At 31.0% G+C, this 16,360-nt stretch overlaps 1 protein-coding gene and 1 long non-coding RNA gene across 2 annotated transcripts in view; one reads left to right on the top strand and one right to left on the bottom strand.

Moving 5' to 3' along the window:
- Positions 1-2,345: 2,345 nt before the first annotated feature.
- Positions 2,346-16,360, bottom strand: part of LOC107369715 (serine-enriched protein-like) — a 38,121-nt gene continuing 24,106 nt past the window's right edge. The window contains exons 4-6 of the mRNA XM_015937688.3: positions 8,404-8,561; positions 3,267-3,584; positions 2,346-2,865 (exon numbers count right to left, since the gene is read on the bottom strand). Coding sequence (XP_015793174.1) covers positions 2,374-2,865; positions 3,267-3,584; positions 8,404-8,561 — 968 coding nt within the window. The 3' untranslated portion in view covers positions 2,346-2,373. The remainder of the gene's footprint in view (positions 2,866-3,266; positions 3,585-8,403; positions 8,562-16,360) is intronic.
- LOC107369719 (uncharacterized) lies at positions 2,476-3,981 on the top strand. The gene is made up of 3 exons (XR_001570410.3): positions 2,476-2,615; positions 2,689-3,081; positions 3,173-3,981. It is a non-coding gene; the product is annotated as an uncharacterized LOC107369719 (long non-coding RNA).

Genomic DNA, 16,360 nt, shown 5'->3' with positions numbered 1-16,360 from the left:
ATTCCTTTGCAAACTGAAAACCGGTAAGATTAATCAGCAAACCAGATAATTCCATAAATAGATTCCCCAGTGCTGCAATCATTACTAATGATAATGATTTAGTCGTTCTTGTATTGTAATACATGTACCGAGTACTGTATTTTAATCTAGATGTAATGATAGACTGGAAAATCATAGATCAAAGGATGAATCAACAGATGATGTTTCAAGTTCATGCAAACCCAAATAGTCAAATTGAAGTGGTTCAGTAAACCCAAAAAATATTAGCTAAACTCATTGATCATGATTTTAAATCAGAAATGGTTTCATTTTGAGGAAACACATGAAAAAATCAAAGTTATAAACTTAATTATTTTTATTCAATGACTTGACTTGGATAAATCACTGTCATTGTTACACTTACAGATGTTAGTTTGTTTATTATTATAATATACATACACATTGAGTATCCAATTTTTCATATTGAATCTTTGGTAGACATCATCAGAGTAAAATGATGTTACAACAATTAAATTGTAATCACAAAGATGGTGATGATGATAGTGATGTTGGCGTTTTACAATTTTTTAATTACGGATTGGTAAAATAAAAGGATGGGATGAAAACAATATCAAGATAAATGTTAAACGAAAGATGAACTTTATCGAGTGACATCTTATGGTAACAATGATAATCTCTCTGTTTTTAATCAAATCAAATATACTCTTTTTAATCTAATATAATATATAAACTTAAACATATGTCAATTAATATTAAGAATAGACATAACTTAAATTTGCTGGATAACCAACATTGGAGAACCAATTTTCCGTTGCAAATACCGAGCATATCTTATCCTGTAAGCCTTTTTTCAGTGTTCACGAATGGTCGATGCTAGAAGCCTAAGATTTGAACCACGAGCTTCCACAAATTAAAGAACCAACAGGTCATTAATGGTCACTAGGTTGACTGATTTCAAACTCACATTCACACTGGTTGTCGTTTGTTTCATGGTGATAAATTAAACCCTACAGGATAAAAAACGCCCGGTATATCAAGCTTACAAGCTTGTTAGTAGTGACGGTTAGCGAGCAAACTTAAAGTCAACTATCATAATACTGTATATTTACCATTGATTGGTGGAAAAATACGATATTCTGAGTTTCCAATTGTTCCTATGGAATTAAAATACAGTCACCATTGAGATAATGCACCGCACTGGGAATAGCTTATTTTCACTATTCTTCGGGCAGCGTAATTCATGATTTTCAATCTTCCTTATTAGATCAAATTTAACCTTAAATTTTGCTTTAATCTGATTTTGCGAGTTTTTGGATTAAAATTTCACGTAAGAAAATTGAATTAAGTCAATTGATAATTAAAGAAATCGAAGCAAAATTTGACGAAATTCAAAAGTAGATATAACTCCTCCTCAATAGGGACCATTGAAAAAATGAGTGCATTATCTCAATGGTGACTGTAATATAATATAATAATGGAATGGTTAATAAATTGATTGAGCTGAAATTGCTTTTCTGGTTTCCGTAAGGTTAACCATTTTTTTGCCATAGCTCAAGTCACTTTTCATTTTCGGGCTTTTTTAACAATTAAAGTTAATTTTCTTGCCAATTAACATTTGTATCTTTGGTTGGAAGATGTGTGATTAATAAATTAATGTTGATCGAGATGTTGATCGTGATTAGAGGTACAAAAAGTGTAAATATATGTATATATTTATATATTTGTAAGTAAATATGTATCTTGACAATTGGTTAAACATTAACATACCTTACATTGAAAATAATGTATTAGAGGTGGTTGAGATGGGAGACTTTATGATGAGAAAAGGTTTCAATCTGTATCTTCTTTCATTGTAAAATATAACAATTAATTATGACTTATACAATATAGAAACAATGAGAGTGATTAAAATTAATAATTTTACAATCAATAAATTGATAATATCACGTTTACACATAGAAAGTTACTGGGCACAGACAACAGCATTGAAGGAAAACCCAAATACAAGTTAACCCTGTTTTTGTATACAGCAAATGGATGGACAAGTAACCCAGTAAATTATTTCTTAATTGTTTACAATATTCATTTAATTGACGATTGATACCAAGACAATAATGTCGATGATGAGCTGTTAAACCAACCATCAAACATTACAATCTCAAATTGATTTGCAGTTAGTAAAACAACAGCAACACATTGATCAAATTGTGATTTTAAAGTTGCCGGTTTTCATAGGTTGCTTATGGTAACAACAATAACATCATGTTACTGTTGGTCAATTTTATTGTAACGGTTGAACACATTGATTAAGGAAGGAATTGGTTTCACCTTTTTTGCCATCGCAATTAGTTTTCCGTTCAAATCACAATTTACTTAATTGCTATCTAACAATGTTTTAGCTCTTCGGAATGGCCGAGCTTTGCGTTTACCAATTTTGTCTCTCCAACTTTTATCCTTTTCTTTGGGTTTACTTTTAGTTTTATCCTCTTTATTATCTTTATTACCGTTGCCGTTACTACTGCCGCTGGCACTGACACTGCCACTTGTACTGACACTACTGCTAGTACTGGCACTGCCAGTTCCGCTGATGGAACCTTTATTACTTTCAATTACAGGTTTGTCCGTTTCTTTGCCTTCCTTTTTGCCAACTAATTCACTTCGAAGTCCATTTACTGTAATATGGTTTAGGTCGCTATTTGAAATGTAACCTGATGTACTTGTAGATGCTGATCTTTCCGACCGAGCTGACTGTTGTTGTAAACCAAGTAAATCACTTCCAGCTATATTGAGTGCATGAGGAAGAGTCATTCGTCTAAATCTATTTGGTGATTCAATTTTATGTAAATCAACACTTCGAGGATCAGCCTAGATAAACACGCAAAAAAAGGAGAAACAAGATAGGATTGATCAATGAAACGAGTATAAAAAAACAAATGAAGGAAAAACTCGAAGATTATAAATACTTGGAGATGGAGTTTAAGGAGAAATGATTGAAATTAATGTTTCATTATTTCATTATCAGTAACTGATCAAGACGGAAAGTTAATGATAAAAATAACCGGGTTAACAATCAATAACAAGGTAAGAAGCTTTACCTATGAAATGCAAAACAAGAAATACAATATCCTAATCTTATTAAGTTATTAAAAGTTTAATCATTTTTATGTTGAAGGGAACACACACACAAAAGCCTAAATCTATTTCTACTGTCAAGCAACTGTGATTTCAAGTTGAACCTATTTCAAGATGATAATGCATATAATTACCTGGAAAGCAAGAGCATTCATGATAACATGGTCCGGAACAACTCCCAATGGATGTACTTCTCTCATCAATACTGTGGCTGGAATTTTGTAAAACTCGATACACTCGAAAAATCCAGACATAACTTCCCTTAAATCAGTTGAACCCGGTGAAGCATCACAGTACCGTTGGCTCCATGAAAGAGCAGCATGAAATTTGGTCAATTCATCGGCTTTCAACTCTTCACGTGATAAAATGAGGCGAACAACATGTTCAGGTAAAAGGGCAAAAGAACCTAAACAAAGAACATCATTTCCATGTTGATCGACAAACTCGAGAACCTTTGAAATTGGAATAAAGGAGAAGAAGAACAATCAAGCCAACATTGCCAATTGTGCAAACAATTACACCAACAGTTGGGAATGGAATTGATAAAAATGTAAATATTTGAAAGAGAACCAGAAACGAGTTGAATATATCATTATAAACAGCAACACTTTCATTTCAACTCCCAGTTGATTAACATGGATTATCACCTTCACTAATGAATTCACTGAGCCAACCCTGTCATTGGACCCGGCAATTAAAATGAATATCAACAAGAGAATTGAATTGTTCACAATTTTATTTCACTTCTCCTCCATCTCAACAATTTACTCATCTAATCATGTTTCCATATTGTAGTCAATGTGCATTTTGTAGACATTTTGTTTCAATTGATTAACTTTTCTCATCTCATTTCCTTTCGTGTTTTTTTCTTCAATTTTTCACTTTTAACAATTCAGCCTTTTTTCACACCTAAACATGATGAATCGGAAAAGAGAAACGGAAAAGAGAAATTTTTTGATTGAAAACTAGTTTTATGTCTGTTAATCCTTTTGTTTGCTCGATCAATAATTTGAATTCACTAATGATATTTTCATCCTTAAACAATTCACATTAACTGTTGACTCTTTTAGCCAAAAACATTTTGACTATTGATTCAAAAAATGTAAAAAGGTTAAAGGTTTTCATTTTTAATTTTGCCTTTCAGTTTAGTCAATTATCAGATACAAAAGATGAACTGAAATCTGATGAAATAAAAAAGTAAATTTGATGACAACAAAAAAAGGTTTGATGAAAGGCAAAAAGAGTAAAAAAGGGATTCTTTTTTGACTAAATTACCAAAAATAGCTCAAACTAACAATTTTATTATCAAAGTCAAATGATTTAGATGAAAAAGCTATTTTTGACAATTGAAAAGCAATCAAAGGCAAACCTGATCAACTATAGATTAACTATTTGATTAACATTTCAAGAGACAATTCATTTGGCAAACCTGAACCGAATCAACCTTTTTTTCATTTAAATTTTCAAGTTGACAAATTTTGTAAGAAACAAGTTTCAAGTATTCAATTCTGTATATGAATGCGTAAATATGTGAACAAAGAAACCAGAATTAAACTATATTTTGAAAGAAATCAAAAATTTCCCAAAAATGTTGATCACATCAATAAAATTCAATAAACCCAATTTCCACATTCTCAACTCATTTATTTATAGTTGAATTTTCGGTAAACATTTTTCTTAAAGATTCACAATATTGCAAGATAATTTGATTTGCCATTTGGTACAAACAAAGTGCATTTCAAATCAACGAATCTTAACTATGGCTCAGGAAAATCAGAGCTGAACTCACTGAAATTAATGTGATAGTGTTTGGAATCTTATTAATAAGTCTTTGAACTTCGTTTCATTACAAGCATCAAATTATTAATAGAAACTGATTCTGCCTCAAAATCTTTTACTGAAATCGCTTCTGGCCAAGTCTCTTTGAAATTCAATCGTCAAACACTGCTATTGGTTTTCCATGAGCTTTTATATCATTCAAAGAATTTGCTGAGTTTCATTACTCGAAAATTTTCTTACAGCAAAGTACATTAAACATCTTTTTCATGTTAAAAGTTTCAGATTTGTCAGCTTTCATTAATGCTCAGTCAGCTACTTAAGCCATGAAAACCAATTCAGATCACATTTTTGTATATTTTCCAGTCAAGATAAAGATTGGTTAAAGAATCTTTGAATTGAATTTCCCTTCCGACTTTAGGACAAAGAAACTGCGTTTCAATTGTATTTGAATATTGGAAAGAACAATCAAGAGAAATAACAAATGATACTTGATTAATGGACCTTGTGTGGCTCTGTCTTTGGAATCCAAATGCAAACTCAAAGACGTTTTTCATCTGATTCTATAAATCGCTTCGAATACCTGAACCTGAACTAAATTCATAAAATTCAGAGATTCACTGGCACTCTCGCTTTAGTAAAAGTCACAACCAACAAACCCTTTAAAGCTAAGAACGCATTTCAATCTCTTTCTGAATTTTACCTTTCAAATATTACCCAAATCACTGTTGTATTAGTAACTAAAAAGACAAATTTATGCACAAATTGACAGAAATGAGCAAAAACGGGTATAAATTAATTTCTTTCAGATTGGTCTGTTTGTTGGTTTGTAGAGACATGGAAACTGGAGTCATTTATGCGATACAAAAGTTTCTCTGATCCACAGTTTTCGAGGAAATCCAGGAAAAGTTCAAATTTCGATCACCTTTTGTACAAGTAGACGACAAGATTTTTTCATGAAACTAATTTAACTGATGTAACTTTTGATCATCTACCAGAAAATATAATAATTTTGTGTATTAAAACTTTCCTTTTTCTGCAAAACAGATCAGTTCGATTTTTGCAAAAACCGATCGCATTCTTTGGTCATAAGAGTTAGAGTACTGAAACTTATTATTTATCCGTAAAAATTGTTGCTTCACATAATGAATTGAATAGTTTTTTCAGTTTGTGAAAAGTTCTCGCGATTTAGACCAATTATCTTAAAATTTGTAAGCTCGATATTTCGAGAATGGTGACATCTACAATCATCATTCTTGCGCTGATTTAATCCTTCACTAATTACTAATTGAATGCAATCTAATAATGCTCCATTAACGCATTTCGGGCATAAATTTGTGGTTGTAAATGTACGAGAAATAGCTTATTTAACAAAACAAACTCATCTCAACCCATTTCTTGGTTAATAAACCAATTTTCTGGTTGTGATTGCAATGAAATGCAAAGATTGCTTCCATAGACTCGAATATTTGTGTTAAGACTTGAGATTTGGTGATTTCGCATAGAAATAGAGATACTCTGTCTATTGGTGCTATTAAATAATGCATCAGATGGATAGTTCTCCAGCAAATCGAGGGCAAAGTCGGAACTTCGATTGGCTTTTCTTCAGCTCTGGAAGCACGTTTTTTCATCAAACTCATTTCAACGATGTAACTTGCGATGATAAACCAGAAAATGCACTAATTTCGAGAAATAGAACTTATCTTTTTCTGCAAAATAGACAAGTTCGTTTTTTAATTAAACCGATCGCACTCTATGACTGTAATAGGAAGCATGCTGAAACTTATTATTTATCCATAAAAATTATCGGTCCACATCATGGATTGAATAGTTTTTTTAATTTGTCAAAAGTTCTCTTGATTTAGGCCAATAATCTTAAAATTTTTAACCTCGATATTTCGAGAATAGTGATACCTACAATCATCATTCTTTCGCCAAACATTAGGTTTCATTATGGGCTATAACATTATATGACTGAATATCGAATAAAATCAGAGTTAATTCATTTAATAATGAAGATACTTCTAGAGCATGAATTTTCTTTAATAGCCATTCAACTTTATAAATCAAGTATCATACCTGTCATCATGAATAATAAAATGCTATAACTTTTTTTGTAAGATCTTGAATGATTCTAATATTTGAATATATTATAGCGGATATTAAAAACTATCGTTTGGTTAAAGAATGGTACTTGTAGATGATATCATTCCCAAGATATCGAAACTCAAAGTTTTAAGGCCGATGGCCTAAATCAAGAGAACTATTTGAAAATTGAAAAAAGTTTTTGATCCATGGTGTGGTGCATCAATTTTTATGCACAAAAGATAAGTCTCAGGTTGCTAACACTCACACTCACGGAAAGCGATCGGTTTAAAAGAAAATCGAACTTGATCTGTTTTACAGAAAAATAAAATACTTTTGCTCAAAATAAGACGATTCCCTGGTTTTTTATCTCAAGCTACATTGTTGAAATGAGTTTGCTGAAAAAATACGCTTCAAGAGCTGAAGAAAAGCCAATCGAAGTTCCGACTTTGACCTCGATTTGCTGGAGAACTATCCATCTGATGCATTATTTAATAGCACCAATAGACTCAGTGTCTATATGTTCCTAAGAATCCACCAATACTCAATTCTTAACATAAATATTCGAGTCTATGGCAGCACTCTTTGCATTTCATTGCAGTACTAACCAGAAAATTGGTTTATTTACCAAGAAATGGGTTGAGATGAGTTAGTTTTGTTTAATAAGCTATTTCTCGTACATTTACAGCCCAAAATTTATGTCCAGAATACGCTAATGGAAAATTATTAGATTGCATTCAATTAGCAATTAGTAAAGGATTAAATCAGCGTAAGAATGATGATTGTAGGTGTCATTATTCTCGAAATATCGAGACTTAAAATTGCAAGATTATTGGCCTGAATCAAGAGAACTTTAGACATACACAAAAAACTATTTGATTTATTATGGGAAGCAACAATTTTTGTGGACAAATAATAAGTTTCAGTACTACAACTCTTACGAACATTGAATGCGATTGGTTTTAGTAAAAATCGAACTGATCTGTTTTGCAGAAAAAGGAAAGTTTTATTTTTCAAAATTAGGGCATTTTCTGGTAGATGATCAAAAGTTACATCAGTTAAATAAGTTTCACGAAAAAATAGGCTTCCATAACTGTACAAAAAGCTTTGAAAGTTTCAACTTCGAACCCGATTTTTTCGAGAACTGTTGATCAGAGAAATGTTTAAATTGCACAAATAGACTCATTTTTAATGTCCCTATAAAACCCATAGAGTCTCCATACAAAAGAAAGTGTTTTTTACCCGTTTTGCCCATTTTTCTTTTACTATTTGTGCCGATTTGTGCATTAATGTGAAGATGTGTTTATTATGTCTTTTTAGTAACAACCTAAACACAATTTGCTCTGCAATTGATTTAAATTGTATAATGAAATGCGAAATAAGCGACTTAAAGAAATGAAAGATACTTACTCTTTGGACAAGAGACTTTGTACATTTATATTGAATATATCGTTCGGCAGAAGCCAATAAGGCGCAAACAGTATCAACGGTAATGCAACAGGAAACAAAGCCTAAACAAGCCCGTTTCAGTTCATCAAGACCATAATAATCAGCAGCATTGAGCAAACCTGAAAAGAGTTTATTCAAAAGATGAAAAGTTGGACAAAAATCAACAAAAAAATCCTTGATTGTTCAACAAGAAATCAAAACGAAGCAAAACAAAAGCATAAATCCCAACACAATAAACAGCAACATTAAACACTAATTAAAATTGTCCTCTTGAAACTGATGATAAATTTCCTTTCAATACATTTGTTGTTTAAAAATATGTAAACCCAAAAACTAGCGATTTGGGTTGAATGAAAACCCAAAACAAAAAAGTATCAACAAGAAAAATGGCGAAGAGAAAAGCGGAAATTTGAAAATCTGGAAAAAAAATGTAAACTTTCCATGATAAAGGGAAAACTGTTTGCTTATTGAAATTGAATATCAATGTCAACTATTCAAAATTCATTGTGAAAATTTCAATTGACTTGATAATGGTATTATAATGTTAAACGATCTCTTGGAGTGAACAAAAGGCAAAAGGTAAGATGAAAAATGAGGAGTGAAAGTAGACAGAATCAACCACAAGATGAAATAATAAAGCCAACAGTAAAGTAAAAATAGGATGGAAAATTTCTCGTATTCTCATGATGGAATCATTAAGAGTGAACAGAATGATGACTTTTATCATGATATTCAATGGCAATTCAATAAACTGCAATAACATTTCATTCAATTTTGATTTTTTCTCCTTTTCTTTCCTTTCCCTTCAACCTTGATAATACTTTTACTTTGCCAATATTCATTGCATCTTTTACCATCTTTATGGATATTATGCTTGAACAGAGAGAAAGAACCATTCAATTGAATTGTTCAGTGTTTATTTGAAAATGTATTATCAGAGGGAAAATGTTAATCAGATTCAATGTAATATCGTTATTCAATTTTTCTTCCTGGTTCAACTTTGTTTCATTTGATTATCTTCAAGTTTACCTTTAATCCAGTCAAACATATAATAATGTTTTAAGTTGCCTATTAAAGGCTTTTATTAATATTGAGATTTTTATGAAAGCAAAATGTCTTTTGTCTCTTTATGTTGCTGTTAACATTTTATAACTTTACCTTGACTTTGACACTTTTATATCCTAAATCTACTTCCATCTTCAACTAAATCAATCAACTGGCAGATTCTCACTCCCAGTTGAACCCAATTTTGTCCTTAATTCTTGTCAATCCATCGTATCGATGAAAATGATAATACCTTTAGTATAAAGAGTAAAATATTTTATGAGATTGAGTCAACAAACCTTTTTACTCCACACTTATGCTTCTAATGGTTATAATGATGATAAGCATAATTATCATGATAATCTATCATGATGTGTTCAACATTATTAACCAATTTGAAAAAAGCTTACCAAATAGATTTTCATAACATCACTTGAAACTGTTGAGTAAATTATTCAAATGGATTGCCAAATGAACAGTTCAAGTGCAATCTTTACATTTATCATCAAAATTCATCTTAAACATTTGATTTGGATTCAAGTTGTAACCTTTAACATTTACAAACACTCGAAGATTCCAAAGCATTTTGGTTAATTTTTCACACTTGAAATGGAGAAATTAGCAAAATTCAATTTCCATAAAATCATGTTTTACTTTTGAAATGTCCAAGTTTATCTAGACGATGGATTGGAAAGAGATTTGTAGATGAATTTGGGTTGAAATTGAAAATCTGGTTGAATTTTTTTCGAAAATTGAAATTTTCTAATTTAAAATGGTTTGAGTGATTGAAGGAAATTTTTTAAAGTTTCGTTAAATTATTCCTTGAATTTGCACATTTCAAGTGACAAATGTGAAAAAGGTTATTAGTTTAATATAAAATGTGATATGTGACAAGACAAACAGCTTTTGCAAACACAAATTATGAATTTTGTTGTTTCAACCTCCAAATGGCTTGGGAGTAATTTTGACTAATGACCTTTGATAACCTGATATTTACCTCTAAACCTGAAAAGACAAAAGAAAGTTATTTTTCATTGAAACTGTGACTTGAATTTGCAAAATAAAAGACAAAATTATCTGAAAGATTGATTGAGAATCGAATTGAAAAGCGAGTAAAAATCTTGTTTTATTTTATAATTTTATTTCACTTTGAAATGATTTTTGATGAGAAGAAAACAGTTGAATTTTCATCCTGGAATAGATTTTTCAGTGTTTTCTTTTAGCAACTTTTCTTCTTATTGAAAATCATCATCACATGAATATAAAAGAAGTATGAAAATGGAACAAGTGATGATGAAGATTGAAGCATTACCAGCTTTTACTTACTTTAACATGATGATAATAGTAAAGGAAATGCTGACGATAATGATGATAATGATGAACTGAATAAATATGAGCAAAACTTGCATGCATATAACCATGAAAATTTAAAGATAATATGCAAATGTGAAAGAACAAGGTAAACAGAATATAAACAGATTATGATAATAATACATAATAATAAGGTAAATAAGGAGAGATGGAAAAGAGAGAAATGGCTTTGACTTGGTGAAAGGTAATATACTTTTTTTCGGATTCCCTTCTTTCTTTACCTTGAAACTTGAGTTTTGCATTTTCACACTTTTCACTCCCTGACCATGAGAGTGAATATGATAAATATAATGATAAATATGACAAAGATGACAGAGATGAAGAGCTTTCATCTTTTATCTTCAAACTTATTCACATGCAACAAAATAATAACATGACTTGTTTATTTTCAGTGTTTTTACTTGTGTTTATCTTTTCCCTTCAACAGATCAATATTTATCGGTCGCAAGCTTTCCAGCCAAAACCAAGTATCGATTAAAATGTTGAATAATATTAATAAATTAAGGTTGAAAATATTTGCAACTTGATCAAGGATTAACTTTGGTTCCAACCGAATCTGGATAATTTTAAAATGCATTTCGTTAAACATTGCTCTTTGGCTATTCATTGAACTTGAAAAAGTGGTTAGCATTTGCAATGAATAACTAGAATGATCAATTGCCTTTTGTTTCGAGTTTTCTGTTCTTTCATTTCCATTTTGTTTGATATTCATATTGATGTGTTACTTGTTGAAGCATTTGAGGCAATTGATCGCAATCAAAAGAAACGTTTAAAGCCTTTTGAGATTGAAAAGCAATTTAGTGTTCATTATACATCATTATGGTCAGATCATTATCAAGAGAAGAGGAAAACAAGAAAAGTCGTGGTCTAATCGTTTTAATTCTTGTTTTCAATTCAACGGTTTCTTCAATTTTGCAAACTTCACCGAAATTGTATTTTCATGAAATGTTAAACACAAAAGTATTGAGTTTTTGTAGTTTCTTGAAGTCATCAGAGTCTTTAACAGCTATTTTTTGATGATCATTCAATCCAGTTCATTGAGACAGATTTTTAATGTTACTTCAATATTTCTCAGAACTACATTCTAATTGCATTTGCAATTAACTTCTGAATCGGTAATTTTCTCTTGCTTTCTTCTGTTTTTGATCGAAGCAATTTTTTAGCTTCTTGATTAACCTCAAAGCCGAAACTTTGTCAATCCTTCAAAACTGACTGAAATGAAAATGATATTTCAATGCAAAATGATGTTCTTGACTATTTCGTGCAATAAATTGACAACTTTCCGTCAAATCGCTCATTTTTAGGTAACAAGTTTCTGGAAAGTTAATCTTTATGTTAACAGTTTATTATACAATTTAGACAGTTCAGACTCTTGGATACGTTAATGATTAACTTACAATTTGGAGAAGAGAAACTAAATGCAAACTAACCCAATGAACAGTGTTGAGTCAATTTTGAGTCAAAAAGTAGGTTGGTTCAGCCATATTGATTCAATTTTGATTCAAAACATTTGACACGTATTTGAATCAAAATTGAAAGCTTTTGACTCAATACTGAACAAAATTTTACAAGTTTTTAGTCAAATTTTTGTTCAATATTGAGTCATTATTTACCGGACTTGACTATTTTTTGTGTCTTTTTTGAAACAAAAGACAAGTTGAAAGCCGAATATAATAAATCGCGAATTTTAGATATTTGAGTTTCCGACAGAATGTTTTTTCAAGAAAATTTCGATAGTAATGGATTCTCAAAGAAAATTTCAATGATAAATGATTCCCAAAGGAAATTTCAATGAAAATAGATTTAAAATTCAATGATTTTGTTCTCGTCAAAGGATAACTGATTAAAGATCAATTATCGTATTTTATTGCGGTTGAAAAAATCAATTATCAAAATGTGTTGTTGAAAAAGGAATCAAGCATAAATGATCATTTTTTTTCAAACCAGTCACTATCCCATATCATCGACTCTTGTGATTTTCCCGATTCAGATTCTTGATCTTCGATATCTTCTTTAGCTTTTTTCTTGGAAATTTCTGCATTAAGAAAACATAATTCTTTCATGATTCTTCTCCGAACATGACTTTCTGCTTCCTTTGAATAAGAAAATATATTGGATTTTCTGAAAGTGTGATCTAATTAATTTAAAGGACAAGAAAATGGATCAATTTAAAGCAAATTTCACAAATAATAAAAGTATAATGAATAAATTATCAAATCGGAACTTACTGATAAATGCTCTGATTCTTTCGTTTCCGAGTTTGTAATCGAAATTACCTTCCATTCTTTCATTGAATGGATCTTTAAATCCCCAAATGAAAGAAAGTGGATATTTCCGATTTTCATCTTCTTTAGATTTCAACATTTCATCAAATTCACTTCTTTCATAAAATTTTTTACCTAAAACCACATCTTGGATATAAGATTTTGGAAAACTGAATTTTACTAATGAATATGCAAAAGAAGCTGGATTATTTGCTTTCGCGTGTTTAACTGCCGCTTCATAAAGGTCCAAATCCAACTGGATTAGTCCCTCTATAAAAATTTGATTCTGTAAGTTTTCGGAAATAGTAAATAAAAGAAAAATTTATCAGTTATATATTTTCAAATTAAAGCTAAAATTATAAATACCTTTTGACTTATTTTATACGTTGAATCTTTTTCTGGAACAATATTTGCATTTGCAAGTTCATTCTGTTGATTTTGATCAAGAAACTCTCTTAGATCATCTAGAATATTGATAATTGTAATTAAAACCTGGCCGTTCGTCTCTGAACTCGAGATAATGCTTTTTTTCTGAATAATATCATTGATCTGAGAATTGAGTTTCTCCATGATTCTTTCAGGTCTTGTTTTGTCAACTTCAAGAACATCATTTCTCATCCTTTTTTGTTTGTTTGTCATAATTTCCTTTGCTTGATCTTCTTTAGTCTTTTTAATTGCTTTTTTACCACTAATTTTATGATTCTCGTTCTTATCGGTTGAATCTTCTTCATCATTTTCCTCTTCACTAGATGATCTTCGATCTATCTCTTCTTGTGTCCTCTTATTTTTCTGAGATTCGCTGTTTGTTGACGATAGTGGTGTTGATTCATTGATTTGTGAATCTTGAGCAATATTTTCATGAAAAATTCTTTTCACCTCAATCTCTGTTAAAATCTTGTATGGTGGTAGATTATTCTTGTCTTTCAGAGGAGTATGAGAGAATTTGGAAATACGATCGTTCATTCTAACCATTTTCGGCAGTCCTTTCCAATCTGGATTAGCTGAAGAATTACGACGGAAAGTGGCTTTCAATTCCTCTGAATTGTCTAATGAAAATAGAAGGATTAGTTTTACTGGGAAATAATTGATTTCTTATGATAACTTACCTCCGAGTGACAAGATTTTTCCATGAAAATCAATATTCCCAACCTTGAATTGAAAGCAATTTCTTGTATTCGAATTATACATAGAAAAAGGTAAAACTAATTCATTTTCAATGAAAGACACTTTCTTCAATTTCAAAAGAACTGGTTGTTGCACTTTCTCATCATCGACGATCCAATATGCCATGGTTATACAATGAATTGTATCTTGGTTCATTCGTTGAGATGATAATATTGATTCATTGGGTTCACTTGACTTCATCGATGATGAATTTGATGAGCTTTTCCCAGATCCAGGATAAGATTGTTGACTTGGTTGTGAGGAAGACTTTGCACTTGTTGATGGAATCGGTTCGATTGAAGTTTCTTTCAAAGGTTGCTTGAACTTTCCAAATACTTGCATGTTCTTGAAATTTCTTGTGATTCCAGGCCAACTTTTCGGCTTGGTGGTTTCAATTGATTTTTTGAAAGATGTAGAAACTCGACTCATGATCAATGATTAAATTCAATAGTCAAACTATTGTATTGTGTGAACAAACACTGGTTGAAACAAAACTGTAAATGAGCTTATTGACAAGTGAACATTTTTATTTGATCAAAAAGATGTCTAAAATTAGGTAATAAATGGATTTGAAATTGAATCCCTTGAGACTTTCACATTAATTTGATTTGAGATCATTGGATACAGGATTTTTGAGAAAAATTTTCTGACATTGAATAAATTTGAAAGTTGATAATTGATTTAAATTTCATTGGATTCACTAAATTGTTTAATCCAATGAAAATTAAAGAAAAAAATTAGTCTAAATGAAGATCGTTTATAATTGAAAGTAGAAAATGAAAGTAAAATTGAAAGAATAATTAGAATTGAAACGAGATATTTGAAACAATTTTGAAGGAATAGTTAATCTTTTTTTGCTTCTCCTTGTTGATTCTGGGAAATCAATTGCTTGAGTAAAGCTGCATTAGCTGGGTTAGTAAGGAAAGCTAAAGTCATTGGATCAATTGTACCCGCAAATGACTGATTTTCTTTTACCTCAGATCCTGATGGTTGGATAGATCCACGAGATTTTTCATCGTTTTTTTCTACCTCAGGTTCTTGATCAGCGTTTTTAGATTTTTTGGAAGCTAGATTTTCATCAAACAAAGCAGATTTTTTTCGTTTTGGAAAATATGAATCTATCGTACCTTTTTTTGTTGGATCCACTTTACTAGCATTACTATCAGAGCCTCTGCTTTCTGATCCGACACTTTCAGTCATCTCAGTGTCAGACTTTGATTTTCCGGGGATCGGTGAATATTTTAAACTCAAGTTGTGGACAACATTATCTTTAGCTGGAGTTGAGGTCAATTTCTTTGAAACAGAATCACCAGTTCCTTCTTTTTCTTTACTTTCCTCTTTTGATTGAGGATCTTGAATCTCGGAATCATTGGTATCTTCCTTTTCTGAACCTGAGAATATTCGGTCAGGCTCATCACCAAGATTTAAATCGCGCAAAAAGTCATCGTCATCCTGGTTGAAGCCAAGACTTTCTTGTGAATTTGCAGGTGTCCTTGGTGATCCAGGATTCTCATTTTCAGCCGTTTCACCAGTATCTTCCTTTTCAACGGGTCCCACGTTATCTTCTTTCAAATTATCTTGATTTTCATTATCTGCTCCTACAGTAGTTGCTGACATCGAGCTTTTATTGGCAACTTCATCATTGTCCTTTTCTTTATTTGGATCCGCATCTTTCTCACTTGCATGTTTCGGTGAAGACTCGTAAACCATAGAAATGTCTGGAATCATGACTCTTGGAGAAAGATTCACTGAATTTTTAGAGCTGGAGCTTTCAAGATTTTTAGATCGGCGAGAACTAAGAACAGGAGTTTGAAATCTTCGATCTTTCGGCTTTGGTAGCGTATAGGTATCAGCATCTTCATACTCTTCGTTATCAGCGTCTTTATCGCTCGTATAAATCAAATCTTCATCTTCATCAGATGTTTCCATTTGATCCCAACCTCTAGTTGAGTTTACTTTGGTTCTTTTATAATGGATAGCTTTCGCCAAAGCTGCACCAAGATGTTTCTCCATTGTTTGATCATATGATTTTCGACCACACTTTCGCATAGTATGATTAATCAGAGCTTGAAGTC

The sequence above is a fragment of the Tetranychus urticae genome, chromosome 1 (genome assembly GCF_039701765.1).
Source record: "Tetranychus urticae isolate SD_2017Ah chromosome 1, NJAU_TeUrti_SD_1.0, whole genome shotgun sequence".
Lineage (NCBI taxonomy): Eukaryota > Metazoa > Arthropoda > Arachnida > Trombidiformes > Tetranychidae > Tetranychus > Tetranychus urticae.
The sequence above is the reverse complement of the archived record's forward strand: the minus strand, read 5'-3'. Positions and strand labels throughout refer to the sequence as shown.